The sequence below is a fragment of the Octopus sinensis genome, linkage group LG14 (genome assembly GCF_006345805.1).
Source record: "Octopus sinensis linkage group LG14, ASM634580v1, whole genome shotgun sequence".
NCBI lineage: Eukaryota > Metazoa > Mollusca > Cephalopoda > Octopoda > Octopodidae > Octopus > Octopus sinensis.
In genome coordinates, this window is record NC_043010.1 from 59,404,049 (window position 1) to 59,427,357 (window position 23,309).

At 33.9% G+C, this 23,309-nt stretch overlaps 2 protein-coding genes across 3 annotated transcripts in view; both read left to right on the plus strand.

Moving 5' to 3' along the window:
* Positions 1 to 23,309, plus strand: part of LOC115218956 (protocadherin beta-15) — a 112,823-nt gene that overhangs the window by 40,787 nt on the left and 48,727 nt on the right. The window lies entirely within an intron of this gene.
* LOC115218955 (protocadherin beta-15) lies at positions 1,017 to 22,074 on the plus strand. Of its 2 annotated transcripts, XM_029788976.2 has the most exons (4): positions 1,020 to 1,252; positions 14,346 to 16,768; positions 19,454 to 19,616; positions 19,716 to 22,074. In XM_029788976.2, exons 2-3 carry the CDS (start codon positions 14,402 to 14,404, stop codon positions 19,613 to 19,615), a joined length of 2,529 nt encoding a protein of 842 aa, XP_029644836.1. In that variant the 5' UTR covers positions 1,020 to 1,252; positions 14,346 to 14,401; the 3' UTR covers position 19,616; positions 19,716 to 22,074. The 2 variants fall into 2 exon arrangements, with proteins under 2 accessions (XP_036365198.1, XP_029644836.1); XM_036509305.1 differs by lacking the exon at positions 19,716 to 22,074 and having other exon boundaries at positions 1,017 to 1,252; positions 14,346 to 16,788; positions 19,454 to 19,610.

The following is a 23,309-nucleotide window of genomic DNA, read 5'->3' on the forward strand; positions in this document are numbered from 1 at the left end:
TTTTTAGAGACAGTATTTAAACTCAGATATGGTGGGGACACAATAAAAGAGATATTATAAAACATCTAGTCTGCCTCCCTATTATCTTTATCTTATATGCAATTCTATCTTTTGCTAAAGAATCCTTACCAAAATAGAGAAGTAAAAATTTTAATAATTTCAACAAAACTAAAATTTAGATCTAAATAATGTTCTGAATTACAAATCAATACCAAAATAAGACACAATTTTTTTTTTATTCAAAAGTAATGAAACTGAAATTTAGAAAAATTAAAATAAAACTTTTATGTGATTGACGTATTTTTATATTTAGTAGCTCCAGAAAGAATCAAGTAGAAAGTGTTGATATGCAGACCAAAGAACTAAGTGGTAGACGCAAGCTTTGCAAGCATTGCTTAAATTTCCTAAAATGCTGCATATCGTAAATGGAGGAAGCACCATACAAGAGTAACGCTGTTCCAGATGGCAGTCACATGTGAGACTGCCATTTCTGGGGTAATTGCTGGGGTAATTACATAAAAATAATTTCTTGATGGCAAAATAAAATAAAATTATTTTTATGAGAATAGAATATTTACATAATAGCATTTGATTAATTGAATATGTGACTAATAATGCAGATTATACTAAAAAAAAAATTAACAATAGAGTTTAATGAAACATTTCAATAAAAATTAATGAACTAATCAAATGTCAGACATTCCGGTTTTTTAAATGCAAATCTAAAAAATTATCTAAAGACAAAATTATATGAATTTGATTGCACACACTTGTGATGATTTTCCTAAGTGTTAAGCAACAGGGTGGGTAGGGTGACATAATAATAAATGTTTATAACAAGTAAATCTAATTTATTTTTTTTGTAGCACTTAAATTGATATACACAAACCTTACAGCTATAATTGTCAAAATCAAAACTACATTGTTAATGCTTCACATGAGGAGAAAGAAAAAAAGAAAGGAAGATAAAAGAAAGGAAGGAAGGAAGGAAGAGAGTGAGAGAGAGAGAGAAGAGTGATTGAAAGAAAATCAAGACAGAGTGGTGGGAAGAAGAAGAAGGAGCCGAAAGAAAGTGAGTGGCAAGTGAAACCTTAGCATAGCAGCAGGTTGGCTGCCTGACTTCTATTTCCAGTCCATCAACATAAAATCATTGTCACACTACTACAGCAGCAGCAGTCAGATTGGATCTCTTTTATCATGACACATTCCTACAGTTACAGTTGAAGTAACAATGGATATCATAATAACAGCGGTATTTACTTATTTTCTTTATTCTAACAATTTCTTGCCTTTTTCTATCAACTCATTCATCTCGTTGTCTTTATTTGCAATTGATAATCCAATATTTTTCAAATTTTCATTGGCATATCAATGTTTATAATATAATGCATCCAATTTGATATTGTAAATGGAAAAAGAGAATTTTTGTTTATTCAAAATATATAAATTCACTCTATTTCACCCAATATTTTATTGCAAATAATACAAGCCATTCTATGGAATATGTTTGCTGCAGTTTTCACCCAAATTGTTTTTAGAATGTAGCAACTACACTACAATAATATTGGTACGGCTACTCTTTACAATAGATTTTAAGAAATGCAGAACTACAGGTGGCAAAGAAATATAGAGTGAATATCTACAGAATTACAACCTGCAAGAAATATGCTGCCAAAATCATCAAGTATCAAATTATTTAAATTTATATCACTCATAGATATTAAGCATCTTGCGTGCTGCTGTTGAGAATTACATTAAAAAATTAATAGTAATAATAATAATAAAATTATAACTTGCTGAGCCTCAAATGAAATATGGCAGACTTACAGAGTTTGGCTTCTGCTAATTCTTTGAATTTTTCAATCATATGTAAATATAATTTCATCAAAGTATAAAACAGTAATAAAAAAAAAATAGTTGTGTAATAATATTGGAGAAGTGGGTTATATATGAATACTGTTTGATTGGTTTGCAATAGAGATTTCAGTGATTTTTGGTTTTTCATTTGTGCTTCGTCTGCTTATAGCATATGTGTGTGTGTGTATGAATATATATATATGTATGTACATATGTATGCATGCAAAGCTGTGTATATCTAACATTTTCAAATAAAATAATAAAGAAATTGTATTAAATTCATTGATAGTTAACTTTAGAATGACCAACAGGTACATGCTTTCATTTATACTCAGTGCAGTATAGCAGTACAAATAAGGTAGAATAACAAGATACAGGTTCAATTCCACTGGAGGGTCATATTTGCATCCTCTTTCATAAACTCTTCCCAGCCATACCAACACTGTTTAAATGTAATTAAAAGAACAGATGTATGCAATAATTAGATTAGATATGCAAGTTCTGGAAATTTACTTGTAAGGTAATTTAAAAAAGCAAAACAGAATGCTTCCATTGCAAGTTCCAGCTTTTTCCGATACAACTGCTAGTTTTTCTCAATGGATATCTAATCAACAAAAAGTCTTATTCTCCAGGCTTAATTTGTAACTTGACAGCAAGTTTACAACATTTACTATAATAATTAGTTTTTATGATAATTCAGTAACAACAACATCAATAATAATTGTTTCTAATTTAGACTCTAGGCTAGCAATGTTAAGGGAATGGGGTAGATCAAGGCCCTTGACCCCCCCCCCCCGTACTTAATGGTTACATTATTCTGTCAACTCTGGCAAAGCTAACTTCAGTAGAATTTGAAAACATATAAAGAGCCAGGACAACACCACTAGGTATTTTGTTCAATGCTTAAGGATTTTACCTACATACCATCCTAATTATTGATCCCAGGGATTGTACTTTATTAGTCTAAAAAATGAGGACAAAATTGCCCCCAGTGAGATATGAGCACAGAGAGCCAAAATATATTCCACAAGATTTTCTATCCAACATTCTAACAACCCAGCAAACTTGCCATATCAATAATAAAAAAAATTTAAGCTGAGTTTTAAGGGGAAGGAGTCAGTTGATTAAATCAACCCCAGTACATAACTGGTATTTTATTTACTACCACTGGAAGAATAAAAGATAAGGTTGACTTCAACAGAATTTGAACTCGGACCATAAAAAGCCATAAATACCAAAAGACTTTTTGCTTGACATTTTTATGATTCAGCCAAATGATAATGGTAACAGTAATAATTGTTTCTGATTTACACACAAGGCCAGCAACTTTGAGGGGATGGGGTTAGTTAATATCATTGTTCCCAGCACACAATATTTTCTTTTACCAAACAGCATTGACCTCAGCAGGATGGGAACTAAGAACACAACCAGAATAAACATCACCATCCTCTAATGATTCTGCTAATTCACAGCACTATCAATCACTCCACCAAAAGATGATGATAATGATGATGAGGGAGAGGAGGAGGAGCCTTTCTACTATAGGGACAAATTTAGTGGGAGTGGGGGATAGTCAGTTTTATCAACCCCCCAGTGTTCAACTGGTACTTATTTCACTGACCCTGAAAGGATGAAGGGCAAAGACGACCTTGGTGGAATTAGAACTCAGAATGTAGAGAGGAGAGAAATGCTGCCAAACATTTTGTCCAGTGTGTTAACAATTCTGCCTGAATAACAATAATAAGGAGTTCAAATCTTGGCACAAGGCCAACAATGTTACAAGAGGGGATAAGTCAATTACATCGACCCCAGTGTTCAACTGGTATTCGTTTTGTTGACCCCAAAAGGATGAAAGGCAAAACCAACTTCAGTGGAGTTTGAACCCAGAACATGAAAGCAGATGAAATGCCACTAAGCATTTTGACCTGAGGGCTGATGGATCTTCCAGCTTGCCACCATATTAATAATAATAATAATAATGATAAAAATGATAATAACAACAATAAATATAATGATAATAATGATAATAATAATGATGATGATGATAATGATGATGATAATAATAATAATAATAATGGTAATAATAATAATAATAATAATAATAATAATGATAAAAATGATAATAAAAACAATAAATATAATAATAATAATAATAATAATGATGATGATGATAATGATGATAATAATAATGATGATGATAATGAAAATGATGATAATGAAAATGATGATGATAATAATAATAATAATAATAATAGTAATCAGGTGTTGGTAAGAATGTCAAATTGGAAGGAGCCAGGACCAGATTTAGTTCAAGGGTACTGGTTAAAGAAAGTTAGTAGCTTACATGGGAGATTGAGGGAACAAGTTCCGGATTGCTTGAATGGAGGAGTTGTACCTAATTGGCTGACTAGAGACTGAACATTACTATTTATGTAAGGCAAATGCCAGCGTAATATAGCTGATAATTATAGACCAATTACTTGCTTACCATTGGTGTGGAAGCTGTTAACAGGAATGCTCTCAGAAAGCATTTATGAGCATCTTGACAGCCAGAATTTACTTCCAGAAGAACAGGTTGCAAGGAAGAATTCTGCAAGAACACATGATTTATTATACATAGACAAAGCAGTCCTAAAAGAAGTGAAAACTAGAAGGAACAATTAATAATAGCATGGATAGATTCTAAGAAAGCCTATGACATGATTCCACACTCACGGATAAGTGACTGATTGGGAAAATTCAGTATTGCAGACAACATATGAAAGTTAATTAGCTATAGTTTAGAAATGGAAATTAGATCCCTTCTCAGATCCCTTAGGGAAAGTTAATATCAAGAGAAGAATTTTCCAAGGAAACTCATTATCCCCTTTAATATTTGTGTTAGGAAGGGTTGGCATTTGGAAGGGCATCCAGCCATAGAAACCATACCAAATCAGACTGGAATTTGATGCAGCCTTACAGCTTGCCAGCCCTGGTCAAACGGTCCAACCCATGCCAACATGGACAACGGACATTAAATGATGATGATGATGATGTTGATTAATCACCCTCAATATAGTATTAAAAATGGCAAAGGCAGGGCATCAGTTTAGAGATAGTAAAGGGAAAATTAACCTTTTGCTCCACATGGATGATCTGAAGATTTTTAGTAAGAATAAGAAAGAGACAGATTACTTAATACAAACTGTCTCTTCAGCAAAGATAGAATGTGGCGTAGATAAGTGTGCAATATTAGTCACAAAAAAAAGGGACTGGCAGTCAGTAGTGAAGGCATTCAATTACCAGATGGCCAGACATTGTAATCGCTGAGAGAAGAAAAAAGTTATAGGTTTCTAAGAGTATTAGAATCTGACCGAGTACTAACTATAGACATTACATTTAATGGATATTTGTCCTCATCTTGTTTATTGTTAACACAACAATTTGGCTGATATACCCTCCAGCCTTTATCGGGTGTCTTGGGGAAATATCGAACCTGGGTTCTCATTCCTAAGGTATTTTTCAATGTTATTGTTATTATTATTATTGTTATTATTATTATTATTATTATTATTATTATTATTATTATTATTATTATTCATGTCACTGACTGGAATTGAACTCGGAATAATAATAATAATAATAATAATAATAATAATAATAATAATAACATTAAAAAATACCTTAGGAATGAGAACCCAGGTTCGAAATTTCCCCAAGACACCTGATGAAGGCTGGAGGGTATATCAGCCAAAACATTGTGTTAACAACAAACAAGATGAGGACAAATATCCATCAAAAGTAAATAATGTAAATAATGTACATGATTCCTCATCTCTTAAATATAGGACTGTACTAACTATTGAAATGAAAGAGAAAATTGAGAAAGAGTACATCAGAAGGGTAAGGAAGGTAATGAAGCTGAAGCTAAATGGCCTGAATCTAGTGGAGGCTGTAAATACTTGGGCAGTATCACTACTTAGATATTCAGCAGTATTTGTACATAGCAGACATGAGGAGTTAACTAGAGTCGATATAGCCTCCTGTGTGGGTAATAGTGAGGAAATTTTGTCAAGAGTTGCTAGAATAACAGTAGAAGATAAAGAAATCAAAAAGCTAAATGAGGTTAAAAAATAGAAAAAAGAAGTAAGATTATCTGACTGACAAGAGAAGTCCCTGCATGGTCGATTTCCAAAGAGAGTGGCAGAAAATAGTAATAGTGAGACATGGTTGTGGTTGCAGAAAGGAAGGCTGAAAAAGGAGGCAGAAAGTTTGTAAGTATCAGCACAGGATCAAGCATTAAAGACTAATTGAATAAGAGCCAAGATAGACAAAAATCAGGTCGATTCCCAATGTAGATTATGTAAATTAAAGGAGGTTATAGTTAGTGAATGTAGTATGAAAGAATACAAGAAAACATGACAAACTAGAGAGAGTAATCCACTGGGAGTTGAGCAGAAAGCTAGGACTTTATTACACTGGTAAGTGGTATGAACATAAACCTGGTAAAGTGCCAGAAAGAAAGAAATATAAGATGTGGGATTTTAACATTCAGACAGACAAAGTATTAGCAACTAGATAGCCTGAAGAGAATAGAAAGTGCCAGTACTTGACTTTACAGTCCTAAGTCAATATGAGAAGTGTAGAAAAAATAGCAAAGTACCAGGAGCCAGCCATTTTGTTACAGAGGTTATGGAAAGTGCAGGTAAAATGTATCCCTGTAGTTAAAGATGCATTAGGAATTATTCCTAAAGATTTGAACAGTTGAATAGAGGAAATAGGTATAAAATCTAGTTTAGTGCAGCTCCAGAAAATAGTATTATTCAGCAAAGTGAGGACACTTAGGAAGATTCTTGACATCTAAAGTTACTTGTTGTAGGATTCTAACTTGATGTTAGGAAAGTTTTTCCAACAATCTAATCTGTTGTGTGTATATGAAGTAGTAGTAATAATAATAATAATAATAATGTACAGACCAGACCATTAACAACAATGGTTGTGTGGTAAGAAGCTTGCTTCCCAATCACATGGTTCCAGGTTCAGTCCCACTGCGTGGCACTTTGGGCAAATGTCTTCTACTATAGTCTTGGGCTGACCAAAGCCTTGTGAGTGGATTTGGTAGACAGAAACTGAAGGAAGCCCATTGTGTGTGTATATATATATATATATATATATATATATATATATATATGTGTGTGTGTGTGTGTGTGTGTGTGTGTGTGTGTTATTCCCCTCACCATTGCTTGACAACCGATGTTGGTGTGTTTATGTTCCCATAACTTAGCAGTTTGGCAAAAGAGACCTATAGAATAAGGACAAGGCTTACAAAGAATAAGTCCTGGGGCTGATTTGTTTGACTAAAGGTGGTGCCTCAGCATGGCCACAGTCAAATGACTGAAACAAATAAAAGAATAAAAGAATATTGTTGTGAAAGACCAAAATAATAAAGTCTGTTTATTAATTGACATGAGCACACCCTGTGATCATAATATCTTGGCAAGAGAATTTGATAAGCTCAGGAAATATAAAGATTTGCTAATTGAAATTGAAAAGATGTGGCATCTCAAGACAGTTGCAATAACAGTGATTGTAGGAGCACTGAGAAGAGCAATGTCGCTGTGAATTTTCTTTCCTATTTTCCCCTTTAGTTTCTTTGTTTACATTTTAATTTTTAATTTTTTCTCTCTATCTTTCTTCCTATTTTCTCTGTCACATGACTTTGTAAATGGACAATCTGGTGTGTTTATTTTAATGGCCTACCAATGTATACAGTGAGTTTCTCTGCCCTAGGTGTTGGGAAGACACTTGGCAAGAAATGGGAACGGAATTGAAAGGAGATGATAATAATAATAATAATAATAATAATAATAATAATAATAATAATAATATAATGGTTTTTAAGTCAGAAATTTGAAGAGAAGGGAATAAACGATGGCACTGACTCCAGTGCTTGACTGGTCCTAGTACTTATTGGCCTCAGAAGAATAAAAGACAAGTTGATCCAAGCCAGAATATGATAATAATAGTTGTTTTGAACATGAGCAAAAGGACTGAAATTTAAAGGAAAGGTTTAGTCATTTATATTGACCCCACTACTTAACTGGTACTATATTTTTCGGCCCACGAATGAAGAAAGCCAAAGTTGACTTCAGCTCATATATGGTAAAACATACAAAAAAATAGCATGAAAATAAAATTATAAAATATACTGGCGAGAAAAACCACAACATGGTCAATATCTTGCAAGGTTCAATAAAGAAGTAAGCCAAAGTGGAAGTCAACAATGGCACCAGTGTCCCAGCCTAAAAGCAGAAACAGGAGGGCTGATCCTTGCTGGGCCACAAACAAACGTAAAAAATAAAATCATGGAAACAGATCCTAACATCAAATGTAGGATGTGCAACCAAAACAACAAGGCAATTGACCACATCCTCTGCAGTTGCCCAGTCCTTGCTAAATCTGAGTATATATATACAGGCATGATTGTGTCGACAGTTACATCCTCTGGGCAATATATCTATACATCAGGGGTACTGCTTGCATCTTAAGAAAAAGCACAGTCAACCTGAAAGCATCTGGTTCTCTTAAGATGGAAAATATTACAAATTTAACAGACTCTTAATTCTTAGAATCTAGTTTCTTTTCCCTTCACTGGCACTCATCTTGTCAGGATACAGAATAGCACTTTCTCAAAAAAGATACAAGTAGCGCCATGATATATGCTTGCAACACTTATGCCCTGGAGCGGGAAAGGCTGAAAAGACATCATCATCAAGGGAAAGCAACAGCGGCAATTAAGTTCATGAAAGAAGAAGAGGAGTGAGTAAAAATGACACACAGCTGGCAGCAGGGATCCCAACCATGGGATATGAAGTGGACCTAAGGGAGAGACTGCAGTTTGCCCAGGTTGTCCACACAACCCTGAGGCCAGATGTGGTTTTGTGGTCTGATCTTAACTGAGGTCCATGAATGGAAGCAGGCCAAATATGGGAGCCTTCTGCAGGATTGCAGGGAGAAAGGATGGTAGGTGTGGCTTTTCCTGGTCGAGGTTGGCTGTAGGGAGTTCCCAGTTCAGTCAGCATAGAGGATGCTTACAACCACTGGAGTGAGACGAAAGGAGTGAAGTGTGACTGTGTGCAGGATGGGAGAGGCAGCTGAAAGAGCCTCTCATAGACTTTGGAGCTAGAGAGAGGAGTTAAGCTGGAAACCAGGAGGAGATGAAGAGCAGTGATTTGGCCAGCTCTGCTGACCCACCAACAAGAGGGTGGTACAGTTCAGGGTTGAAACACTCAATAAACATTGGATGCTGTCTGATGATATCAGTTCCTCCTGGCCAAAGCTCCTTTCACTTTGGAAAAAGCACCTCCTTCTAGGTGTTATTAACATGCTAGTCATAAACAGCACCCATGGAAAAACATTCAATTTGTCTTTACTTGAGGTCTCTAGGTGAGACTTGGAACAGCTTCATATAAAACACAACAACAACAATCATAATAATAGTATCTGAAATCTTTATACAGTCAAATTGGAAATCACCTAAATTAGTGATTCCCAAACTGGGTAGTACTGTCTCCTTGGGGGGGGGGATCTAGTGGGTGTTGAAGTAAAATAGGGCAATAATGGGGTAGTGAAAAGAAGGCGTTTGTTGGCAACACCCACCAACTGACTTTTGTCAGGTTTAGAAAATAGTGCTTAAAAATCGATCTGTACAAAGTTTGAAGTTGGTTTTCTTCTTAAAACAAGAACAAAAATAAAGGAAAAAATCCCGTAAAAGTTTACAGACAAAGTTGGCCATAAAATTCCCCAAAGAATTCCCAAGAAAGATATATTACTGACCAAAAGCTGTGTGAACAACAACAATAATGCAACAAGAGTAGTAGCAACAACAAAATTCAAAGGAAATACACACATTCAGTTCTTGGGATCTCATGATACATCATAAAGCTAAACCCTTTATGGATGGGCAACCTAAGGTAATCCCATAAACCGGCCTTTCCCAATTTTAATATATATATATATATATATATATATATATATATATATACCCAAGAACTTATTTTTTAAAACTTGGTACATATTCTATCGATTTCTTTTGCCAAACCGCTAAGTTAAGGGGACTTAAATACACACACCACCACCAGTTGTCTAGTGATGATAGGTGACAAAGGCACACACATACACACACACACAACAGGCTTCTTTCAGTTTCCCTCTACCAAATCCACTCACAAGGCTTTGGTCAGCCCAAGGCTAGGGTAGAAGACGTGTCTAAAGTGCTACGTAGTGGTTCTGAATCCAATATATGTTACGTGTCTATCTTATATAAATCTATATATTTTTGTTCATCCTCATATGTATGCCTACATTTATGTATTCACACACACACACACACAGAAAGAGAGAGAGAGAGGCTGGGTGGGGCTCGTTACTTTCACTAAACAAATTATTTACAATTTTAATTCCGATGTATTTCAAACAATTGTTGTCTTGAGTTTGTATTTTAAAGTAAAGGTAAGAGATTATTTCTTATTTTCCATAATCGGTATTTTGACTTTTGTTCTAAGTAAAGTTTGATTTTATCAAAATTATTAAAATCTCGTAACTTTTCAGTATCAGACAAACTTTACAATTTCTCTTTGTATATTTACTTTAAACATAGACGTCAATCAATAGACTCCTACAATGGTTAAATTAAGTCATTATAAATATAGATTCATATATATATTTTTGGAATTTGTGGAGTATTCAGTTGGAACTCATCATTTTACCAAACCGATTTCTTTGATTTTCTGTGCTTTCAACAATTTTCTCAAAATTATATTTTAGAAACTCTATCATTACAAATTTTCTTAAAAGAAGGTATTTAATTTTATATTTGTCAGACTTCCAGAATAGCTGTCTTACATAAATCGGAATTTCTGGGAATTTTTCAGCATTTTCCCACATTTCATGAATATCCCATGTTTCAAATTACTCATGAGCAGAGTTTCTTTAAAATAAAACTTTTTAATCCGTATTTTTCCAAATGTCTATCCACTTACCACGAACATAGTAAGAGGAGAGGAGGATGGCGGGCGGGGGGGGGGGGGGGTCCACCCCAGGCGGCACTTTTAATGGGGCGCTACTTTTGGGTCTTCTGTAGGCAATATGCGTTTTTTTTGTGGGGTCCAAATGCAGCAAATGAAAGGGCCACCCCAGGTGGCACACACTATAGCTATGCTAGTGCCCCTCACCCATCATCACCACTATGTTTTGTTTAAAATACCTGTCTGGATGATTCCTAGTTATCCATGTTGAAACAGGCATAGAAACCAGGCAGTTCTTCAACTGGCCAGCTCCTGTCAAACTGTCCAACTCATACCAGCATGAAAAACGGACATTAAATGATGATGATGATTTTTCAAGAAATCTCAAAGCATTTATTATAAGGAGTGTAGTTTCCCTTTCTGGATATCTCTATTTCCAGATTTTCATATTTGTTTAATTTTCTCATTTCTTATAGAGATGTATATCATCTTTTGGGACTGATATCTAATCCAAAGGTGCTTCCTTTCCTCGACAAAAATAGCCAACTAATTAGCCTTGATTCCACCATCTTTGTGTGCGTGTGTGTAGGGGCACATCCATGAATATAAACACTTTGTTATTCTATGAGACTTTTGTTGGTGTCTGTTTATTCTAACTCTTTTTTGCTGGAGTGTCATAATTCTGTTATGACTTCCAGTATGAAAACCCTAACTCTGTTGATCTGGAGATGTGCTCTTTCTTTGCTAAGACTGAGCAACCAGATAGGATGTAACTAACAGTCTCTTCCCAGCCTCCACATACTCTATAGTTACTTAATGTATACATATTACCTGATTTTTGGGGGGGTTTCTGATTGAAAAGCTTTAACCCTGTGACCCAACCAAGAACCCTTCACTTTCAGCTGTGAGTCCAGTGCTTCTCAGTCAATGTTGTGATTTTTCTTTGTCTATTTGCTCCCTTTTCACTGTTTGCAGGTATCAGTCATGCAGCAGGTTTTCTTAGCATTGCTGTAGAATGGCATTCTGTAACAACATTTTTAGAGTCTAGTTTTTATTTCTCTATTGCTCAGTATGGATCTTTTTTTCTTTTTCTTTAAACTAAATGTCAATATTTGAGCCAAGAAGAAAGTTTATGTAGAAAGTACTTTTCTAAGAATATCAGGTGTTTGAAGCTGGGTATGATAATTTCAGGTGGGGTGATTGAACCCAACGTACCTGTAATAATTGATACGATTTTCAGTTATGCTGCTGAGCATCACACATCACATTTACCATTTCTACTTTTAATTCATTAAACTTTGCAATTCTTTTCTGCTTTGCAACATTTTCTCTGAAAGAATTGCAATGTCCCTCATTGAAGTATTCTTATATTCCATGTCATGTATAATGTCTTTGAAGTCTGGTTATTCTGTTAGTCTGAGTGACAATACTCCATAGAATCTTTGCTATACTAGATTCATTCTGGTATGTGATTGTACCACTCATCTGAAGTGTTGTATCCATATTATCTACAAAGTGACCAATTTAAATTCAGATTGACCTTTCTCTGCTAATAGTCTACAATCTGCTACAGCATAATCGATATTTTACACTTGTTCATATTGCTTACATATGCTTAGCCACGGAAATAATATTTAGTGTTTGATCTTGAACAGCTATGAACAAATTGTTTCTCTCTTTCAATCTTCACTCAAACTTGCTTCCCTCTTGATTCCTAATTTCTGACTTTCTTCCTACCTTTGTGTAACTATCCATGTAACTGCATTTCTTCTTAGACATCCTTTTGCAATTTATTCTACAGATTTCTCTTCAAGTTTAACAAGTCATAATTCTTTTACTACAAGTATCACTGATAATGCTCTTTTTATTCCATAAATTATCACATTTTGCTATACAGTCTCCTCTTGAAGTTCAATACTAATTAAGTTCTAATTCTGTTACAACATATTTAAGTAGTTCTTCACCTTTTACAAGGTAAAAGCCTTCAATCTTCTTCCACACAATCAGAAATGTCAATAAGTTCTCTCTTCCAGACTTACCATTTTATGCATAAATGACTGATATTTGCCTTCCATCATAATCAGGGATTTTCATGTTTTTCCAATGCATCTACCTCATCTTTTCTCCATTTCGTATTCCTCCACTATTACATATGAAAGAGCACATCTCTCTCTCTCAGCTGTTTTTCTCTGGCCTACAAATACTGAGGAAAGGTATATTCACTAGGATCATACCCTCTCCCTGTTAAAAAAAATAATTACTGGAGAGTAACACCTCCCTTTCTACTCTCACCTTCTCCTCCATCTGGATCTGGAGAAAGACAATGAAAACTTGGGCAAAGGGGAAAATGTCTCTTTTCATTGGTATATTTTTAGTTATTTATTATCTCCTCAAACAGGTTTTATGGTGCTTTCATGTGTCTGGCATATCAGCCTTTTACCTTCTATAATGACAGGCAGTTGGATACATTTTGGAGGTCTGCTTGGTGTAGAATCTTGTCCACATTATTGGTGTCTACCTAGATCAGAATTTCCGTTCTAATTTCAGGTCAATGCAATGTTTTACTTTTAGGATTTGTTCCTCTCAGTCCAGGACAATGTATGTCATCATTCACTAAATGTTCAACTTTTATGGCCACATCCAACACCTTCACTCATTAACTCATCTATGTAGAATTGAGGGTAAATTTGTCTCTCCTGCATCAGATAGTAGAGTGCCTCTGTGTATGAGTTTCTAAAAAGAGTCAAAATCCGCTGTCTCACAATCATGCATGAGTGACATTGCTTCATATCTTTCTCGAGCACTTCTCTACTTAGTTATGTGTGACTTGTTTCATCCAAACAGCCCTTAACCATTGTGCACTGGTATTTCATCTTTCTCCTGGTAGTTTTCTCCAAAACTCTGCTACCCTCCCCTGTCATCTTTATGAAAGACCCCTTGAGCTTCTGTTGCGTTAGATGTGCTTTGGTTATTTTTGCCGTTCTTGCAAAGGAGTTAGCTTCTGCAGCCCTTTTGTTCATGCTGCTGCTGCTGCTGCTGCTGCTGCTGCTGGTGCTATGTTTGTAGTCACAATGAATATGGTAATAGTGATGATGATGATGCTGATGACAGTATTGGTTTTTTTTACTGATGGTGAAGGTGTTGCTTGTTGGCAGGGAAAATGGCATTGCTAGTCATTATCAATACACTGGTGGCATCAACTGCTACAGTTTCTGCTACATTCTTGAAACATTGGTGATGAAGGCAGTGGCACTGATGTGGTTGTTGTTGTTGTTGTTGTTGCTATCACTGTTGATGGATGGATTACAGGTGTTCTTAATTTTCTACACACGCCATAGAAACTTTATGACTGAAAATATTAACTATTTGTTTTAATTGGTTTTTTTAATCTTAATTGATTTATTGATTATCATTAAATATAAATTATAAACAAAATTTGTTTGAATACATTTTGATATTGTTTCTGTTTGTTTTCTATTTTAGAAATTATTGCAACCAAAACCCAATATCTTCAGTCGAGAGCAGTACTAAGCAGAAATATGTTTCTATCACTGTGTATAGTACTGTCACTCTTGCATGACTGTCTAACGATAGATCTAACCTACCGAGTGCAAGAAGAGAAACCTTCAGGAACATACATTGCAGATATTGCTGCTGACTCAACTTTTTTGGACACTATCAAGTCATCAGAACAAAGTCTGATAACATTCAGTCAGTTGAAAGAAAAGTTAACACAACTGTTCAATGTTACAAAACAAGGAAAGCTTTACACAGCTCAAATACTGGACGCTGAGTCTTTGTGTACATATAACAAAAAATGTTTTAGAATAGTCAAAGTTGCAGTTCGAAAAACAAAAAGTTTCACAAAAATTTTGAAAATCAAAATAATAATAGAAGATATCAATGATCATCAACCAGAGTTTCCTCTGGAACAAGTCAATATTAAGTTTTCAGAAACAGATATTCAAGGCACTGTAAAATCTCTACCAAATGCAATAGACAGAGATCTTGGGTTTCAGAATTCACTTATAGAATATAAACTGAAGAAAAAAGAAGACGAGCCTTTTTCCTTATCTGTTTTCAAAAGAGCAGATGGCATCTCTTCCTTAAGGATTATTCTCGAGAAACCATTAAACAGAGAAATTCAAGATTCATTTACACTTAGTGTTATTGCCAAAGATGGAGGAACACCACCAAAGCAGAGTGTATTAAATGTTGTAATCTCAGTTGAAGATGAGAATGATAACCAGCCTGTGTTTTCCAAACCTTTATACAACATTTCTCTAAAATCCACTCATGAAAAAACAAAACCAGTTGTTGTGATATCCGCAACTGATTTAGATCTGGGTGAAAATGGGAAAATTTCTTACTATTTCAGTCCCAAAACGCCTGAAATTTCAAAAAAATACTTCCAATTAAATAAAGAGACTGGAGAGATATTTATGGTTTACAATTCTCAGTTGGATGGAATAACACTTTCTGAGTTATTTGTAGAAGCCAGAGATGGGGGTAGTCCACCTCTCAGTTCCATAGCAACTGTTTTAGTAAATGTTATTGACCAACACAACAACCCTCCAAATATTGATGTCAACTTTATTTCTTCTCAAAATGATAACACAGCAACCATTCCTGAAGATATTAAAGTCGGTAGTTTCATTGCTTATGTGATGGTCACTGACAATGATGTGGGACTTAATGGGCAGGTCAGTTGTGATATCAAACATGACAAATTTAAACTACGGTCAATGGGGTCTAAGGAATACAACTTAGTTCTTGAAAAGCCAATTGATAGAGAGACACAAGACCATTACAAAATCACTCTCTCCTGTCAGGATAAAGGTCTACCTCCTCTCGTATCAACAGAAAATTTATCCATCCAAGTGACTGACATTAATGATGTACAACCAAAATTTACCAAAGATACCTTCCAGTTTCTTACCTATGAAAATAAAGATAAAGACTTCCCTATTGGTTTTGTCAATGCCACTGACCTTGATTTAGGACCAGGAGGTCAACTGACATATTTTTTATCAAACAAGGATAAGCCTTCACTTCCTTTTGTAATTACTAGCTATGGATTTATTTCAACTACGATGTCATTGGACAGAGAGAAACATGATGTATATAAGTTCCAAGTGTTTGTGAAAGATAATGGAACGCCTTCTCTCAATGACACAGCAAATGTTGTGGTTGAAATTTTAGATCAAAATGATAATGCACCATTTTTCACCTTTCCTAGTGTTGACCCTTACAATCTAGATGTCCATTACTTTCCACGAGGTAAAAAAGACATAACTGTTCTAAGAGCTTCTGACAGGGACAATGGAAACAATGCTTTCCTCACATATGGATTCTTTAAGGGCAATGACAAAAACCTGTTTGCAATAAAACCTCATTCTGGTGTGGTGTCTTTTTCTCGTAAAGTTTACCTGGACGATGCAGGAGCATATGAGCTGGTGTTCCTTGTCAAAGACAGTGGTACACCGATGCAGTCAGCCACAACTACAGTTTCCCTGACACTCACTGTTAGCAATAAAACATCTCCAATGTTGACAGCTGTCCAGTTACAATCAGATAACTTCATTGATGTAACACTATTGATTATCATTGTTGCAGCAGCTGTAATAGTATTTGTTGTTATTGTTGTTTCTATTACGCTGTGTATTGTTAGGTGTGTTAAACATGGAACGACTACAGTAAGAACAGGGAAGAAACCACCATACAACTCTGAAATGAGACAACTCCTAATCCAAACAAACAATCCAATTGGATTAATGAATTCTGAGAATCTAATCAGTAGAAATGTTCTTCCAAAACGAACAAAACATCAACTTTATCCTGAAAACTTAGCTCAGAACAAATACAAAGCACCAATTATAACAAGAAATATTCTCAAGTCAGCACAGGTAAATATTAATAACTACAGGTACAACATATTTAAATTTAATCACTTATGTTGAAGTTAATTCTTTTTAATATTAAATACAAAGTTTCTAATTTCCTGGACTTTTAAATTCTAAACAGTTTACATTTACAATATTTATAATTACACTATATTTTAATTGGTTCAATCTCTGATTATAATATGCTGCTTATATAAAAAATATAATAATAATTCATCTGAAACAAGTAATATATTTTAGAAATCTATAATGGATGTTGAAATAATTTCTGATAAATATATATATGTATATAGCATAACTTCATTTCAGGTATCAACATTTAAGATTAGCTGAAACAGTTCTCATTAATTCTGTTGTGTCTGGGGAGAGTCATTCTCTTTTTGTGTCTAATAATTTAACACACTCACCAGTAAAATTTCCACTCATTTCCTTCTTTATCTTTTTAAATTTTCATTGTGTCTTGCAACCTTTTCAGTAGCTGTTGACTTTCAAAGAAGGAAATGAGTGGAAATTTTACTGGTGAGTGTGTTAAATTATAAGGCACTAAAAGAGAATGACTTTCCCCAGACACAACAGAATATACTTCAACACACAAACTCACATAAAGAATCTTGCAAACCAAATCCAAAAACGAAATAAGTTCTCATAAAGTTTTTTGACTTTATGACTTAGCTGCTAAGTTTTTAACCAGAGGTGGCAATATCTGTGAATAATAAATGTCTCCATAATGAAATATGCTGTGTAGCCCCTTGGCAACCGAATAATATTGATCATATGTGGGTAGTGCAGGAATGTTACTTAGTAGTTAGCTCCTAATTATAAGATTTGATTCCTGGTAGCACATTGTGGTCTTGAGCAAGACCCTTTATTCACATTGCTCTAGTCCACTCAGCTGGCAAAAATAAGTTGTAACTGTAATTCTCATTGAGAACCACGTCAAGGGTATGTGTGTCTGTGAAATGCTCAGCCACATGCCTGTTAATTTGATGAGAAAGCTGTCCAATTGATCAGGTCAATTGTAACCCTTGTCTTCATAACCTACAGAGCGCCAGTTACCAGCTATATATGGCTGAACAAGATATTTCTGAATTTAGACTTGAGACTCTTTAATATATGAGGAGATATTAATAAAGCTCTCCCAGACATGGATTGCTTGCTTACCAAGATTGGTTTATCAAAGCAGTTTCTAAGAGAGAAGAGGTGGAGGTAGAAAAAAGAAACAAAAGAAGATTATAAAAGCAATTCTTTACAGGTGCAAGAGTGGCTGTGTGGTAAGTAGCTTGCTTACCAACCACATGGTTCTAGGTTCAGTCCCACTGTGTGGTACCTTGGGCAAGTGTCTTCTATAGCCTTGGGCTGACCAAAGCCTTGTGAGTGGATTTGGTAGACAGAAACTGAAAGAAGCCCATCGTATATATATATATGTATTTGTTTGTGTGTGTATGTTTGTCCCATCAACATTGCTTGACAACCGATGCTGGTGTGTTTACGTCCCCATAGCTTAATGGTTCAGCAAAAGACACAAATAGAATAAGTACTAGGCTTACAAAGAATAAGTCCTGCTTGACTAAAGGTAGTGCTCCAGCATGGTCGCAGTTAAATGACAGAAACAAGTAAAAAAAAAAAAAGTAGCTGATGATTTATTTTGTGTAGAAATCTTCACCATTATACTGAAATCGTTGGAGTTTGTTAAGTCGAAAATTTTATATAATAGTTTAATTCATCTTAAAATGATCATAATTATGTGATAACTGTAATAAAGGCATTAGAAGACTCACTTGACTTAATCATTCTGGAAAGTTTGAAATTAAAATTAAATAAAAACGAGACACAAAAATTTTATTTCAGTAAATAAAAAATAACAAAATCTCTCTTGATGTAATTAATAATTTACTTTTACTTAAATTATATATCCATTTATTATCATGAGTGTATAACCTTAAAATGTCTTAACATAGATAAAAGAATTTTTAAACTCTTAAAAATCCTTAGTTGTGGTGATTCATTATTACCAAGGGTTGAATACAAATTGTCTTTCAGTGAATTACTCTTTACTCTCTTTTACTCTTTTATTTGTTTCAGTCTTTTGACTGTGGCCATGCTGGAGCAAATCGACCCAGGATTTTATTCTTTGTAAGCCTAGTACTTATTCTGTTGGTCTCTTTTGCCGAACCACTAAGTTACGGGAACGTAAACACACTAGCATCGGTTGTCAAGCGATGTTGGGGGGACAAACACAGACACACAAACATATACACACACATGCATACATATATACATATACATATATATGACAGGCTTCTTTCAGTTTCCATCTACCAAATCCACTCACAAGGCTTTGGTTGGCCTGAGGCTATAGTAGAAGACACTTGCCCAAGGTGCCACGCAACTATGTGGTTGGTAAGCAAGCTACTTACCACACAGCCACTCCTATGCCTATTGATGAATTGATGAAAATTACATTTAATTTTTGAGAGAAAGTCTACGAAATCCCATCAGTAAATTCTATAAGCACCAACATTCCCCTTTACAATCATTAAACAAAGTTTGTGTCATAAATTTAATTTATGCAAGAAGCTGATGTAACATGGAATCTCAAAGCAAGGAATTACGACTTGGAAAATTGTTTAATAAAATATTTCATGAAAAATACAAATGCTTCACATTTACTTTTCCTTTTTCTTATAGAAATACAGTGAACCAGTAGTGGCAACATCTAATGATGATGCTATGGAACACCACACTGATGTTCCTGATTATACTTTGGAGACATTACCAGCTCCAAGAGATGGCAGACACAAATTACGTGAAGGAGGAGGGAGACATTACGAAGAAATTCCAAGTATGTAAGGTAAAAACTTGTCAGTTGTGTTGATATTGTTTTATGTCACAAATTTCATAAATGTTGTCGAATTTTGTTTACACATTTACTTTTCTTTAATTAATACAGAATAATAATAAATGGGAAAAAAAGGCAGCAACACCAGCAAAGAAAATAACGAGGAACTGAATAAAGACAGCAACTCCATTCTTTAACCTAATATTTATGATGAAAACCATTCAATCACAGAATCAAGCAGTTTGATAGAAAACTTTCAAATTTCACAGACATACAGAAAAGAAAAGAATATTGTACATATCCACAATGGCAAATATTTTTACTCCCAATATGTCAGTATTTCCTAATTTGAAAAACCATTTTAAAATATAATGTAAGGAAACAGAATTTGGTGCAGTGAATATATACAAGGTCATAATTTCTACTAAAATACTTCAGTTCTATGAATCATAGATAACATATCAGAAATAACAAAACTAGATATTCATGTATTTAAAACTATAGGTATGTATGCATTATATTCTTATCAAATTTGTCTTCAAGATTATAAATATTTCATTTACATCACTTCAGTGTAATCATTAAAAGCTTCTTTATTTCTTTAAGCCATTTTAAATACTCTAAATATTGAACGAAGAAAATATAGCTATTTCCCAATAATTTTCAATGGCTTTCTTTTGAAGTATGACCAATAGAATTATGGATAAAGAACTTAAATCCAGTTTTAGATATTTGGGTCCTGCTCTGGGTTTTGAGCACATTGATAAATAGGCTATTATAGAAGTTATCATTCTGATACTTTTAGGTTAAAACCAGATTAGGGAATAACACTTCCTTTGTTAAATTACATATTACTAACAATTAGATACAGTTTTCGAGTGTTTGTGAGATTTTACAAGCTTTCAGTTTTATACAAAAGTGAGTAAAATGCTATTTGGCTTCATATCAAGGCTCATTTATCTAAGTCAATTTGTAATTTGAATACAACATTTTATAGCAATATTTATACTCGCGAGGATTCTAAACAAAACATCTCCATTTACTGAGGGAATTGATTAATTAGAACTGGGGTGATATGCAATTAAATTATTTTACTTTGAAATGAGAGTGGACCACTTCAAAAACAACTTATGCAATGCAGCATGCTTCTCTCTTTCTCTCTCTCTCTCCAAATATGTGTGTAAGTGTATGTGTAAATGTGTGTGTGTATGTGTAAGTTAATGGAAATAAAATAAGTTAAATGTTGATAACATTATTTTTAACCTTGTAAGTATATCAGGTTTAAGATGATATGTCCATACTTAAAAAAAAAACTATTACATCCACTAGACCTCATCAAGCTAATTAATCTGTCCATCCTATAAATATGTCTATTATATATTTCATTATGCAATCTACATCTCATAAGTTGTCATGCAAATCTCTCAACTATATGACTCACCACATTAATCTATCTACTATATGCATATTAATAAGTCTATCAAAGATGAATCCACAAAAAATAAAGCTACAATTCCCTCAAATTTAATGATTTCAAACTTACCAAATTATCCATTTTAATGCATTAACTACTGAAAATTTTTCCAAAACTGGTTTTTTTTTTCCAAACCAAGCTTTAATATTTTTTCAAACAAGCAATATCATAACTGAAGCATTTTAGTAAAAAAAAAAAAAAAAAATTGAAGATTTCTCAGAAGCCATTGTGTATATACTATATGGAAGACATTGTTTTAAAAGGAATCATCTATCATCCTTGATTTCATATTTTTTATCATTGTAATCATTTCACCTTGTATCTGACAGTTGGTTGATCTAATTAGTTTATTAATATTTTTTGTATATAAATTTCTTCAGAAATAGTGTTAAAAAGAGATTTTTTCCTCTAAATCAAGCAGTATTTTTCATTTTTCTTATATGGAATATTTAGATATATAATTCTTTAATACAAATGCACTGTAAAATGTATTCACCTAATTTAGAATCCTTTGCAAATTATAGTCTCTTATAGTCTCTAGTACATAACCAGCCAGTACCAATTCTTTATCTATTTGGCAGAAATTTAAAGCAGTTGCAAATTATGTTTACTTTTCTTATTTCACTTAATTTCAAATGCTCTTTACAAGATTTCACTCCCTCCTATGTGGAAACCCGAAAGTTTGGTCCTGTTTTGTTATATATCATTTATGTTAATATCATTGAAACATGTTTCAATGTTTCCTTGCTCATAATTTAGAGCGAGTACAACAGCAGATCAACCAGCCGAACTTTTTGCTTACCCATGGAAATGTGTCCTTTTATCTTAAACATATTTTATGTCATTGTCAAATATATCCCTCTTTCTTATCAATTTTTTTCTAACAAGGAATATTAGAACGTTGTGATTTTTGCATAATTATTATTTTACCCATATATATTGCAAGTTCTACCTGAGATGTCTTTCATAATTTTTGAATAAAATAATATAAAATGGAACTGAGTTATTTATGTATATATACTATCCCACTTTATAATCTTACCTCCAAGGATGGGGAACAAGTTAATAGAACATTGTGTTTATTTTGAAAAAAATAAGTAATCAATACAAAGATTAGAAATCGAATTTTCTCTTTAGAAGTTAGAACTTCACAAATTATAACTGCTATAATTGCATATATACATACAAACACACACACACACACACATGTATATATACACACATATATGCATATTTATGTTTACATGCATACAAAAATATATATATATGATTATAGTAGTATTTGTTGAGTGGAAAGCCATAGTGTTCGTGTTTATTACAAAGGTTGTTTATGGTAAGATGGGAGGAAGTGAGTGAGATATTGTCATGTTTAGCTATCAGAAAAAGGTATCAGTTTGAAATGTCTTAGCATTTTGAAAGTTTTGTGTTTGCAGGAAAAGATTAATTCTGACTTAGGGTTCAGCATTTGGTTCCAAAATAAAAGAATATGGTTGGATTTATTGGTACAGAATTGGCAGGTTTTGTTGTTTCGTTGGTATGATTGTGCATGGAACACTATTTTGTAATTAATGCTAAATGGTGTACTATTTGGTTGCAGTGCTCATATATGTTTGGATAGTGAAGTATCATTTTTCCTGCTTGGATTGCAAGAAAGTATGAGCCTGTTGGTTGTATTATGACTTGATTCGGTCTGCTGTTGACCCTATATGTGTATGTGGTTGAAGTTGGTTGAGGTTTTTTCATGGTTACAGTTGCACTATAGATAATATTACTTGTGAAACAGTTTCTGCTTAGAGAGAAGGATGAAGAAATACTGAAGTTGCAATCATTGTTATAAAGTGTGGTTTTCAAATTTTGTTAGTTATAACTGGTTTCAGTTTTTTTCCAATCTGATCTGATAAGGTTTCTACAACTGGATGCCCTTCCTAATGCCAACCACTCTGAGAGTGTAGTGGGTGCTTTTTACGTGCCACCAGCATGAGAGCCAGTCAGGTGGCACTGGCATCGACAATATAAATATGTATATATACACATATACATATGTATGTACGTACATACATATAATGGGCTTCTTTCAATTTCCATCAACCAAATCTACTCACTAGGCTTTAGTCAGCCTGAAGCTATAGTAGAAGACATTTGTCTAAGGTGCCATGCTGTGGGACTGAACCCAGAACCGTGTGACACTGAACTCAGGGACTTCTTTCACTTTCTGTCCACCAAATCCACTA

Bases quoted from the DNA above. Each gene is read 5' to 3' on its own strand.
- LOC115218955 (XM_029788976.2), top strand. From the start codon at position 14,402: ATGTTTCTATCACTGTGTATAGTACTGTCACTCTTGCATGACTGTCTA. The intron at 16,769-19,453 runs GTAAATATTAAT...TTTTTCTTATAG, and splicing joins ATATTCTCAAGTCAGCACAG to AAATACAGTGAACCAGTAGT.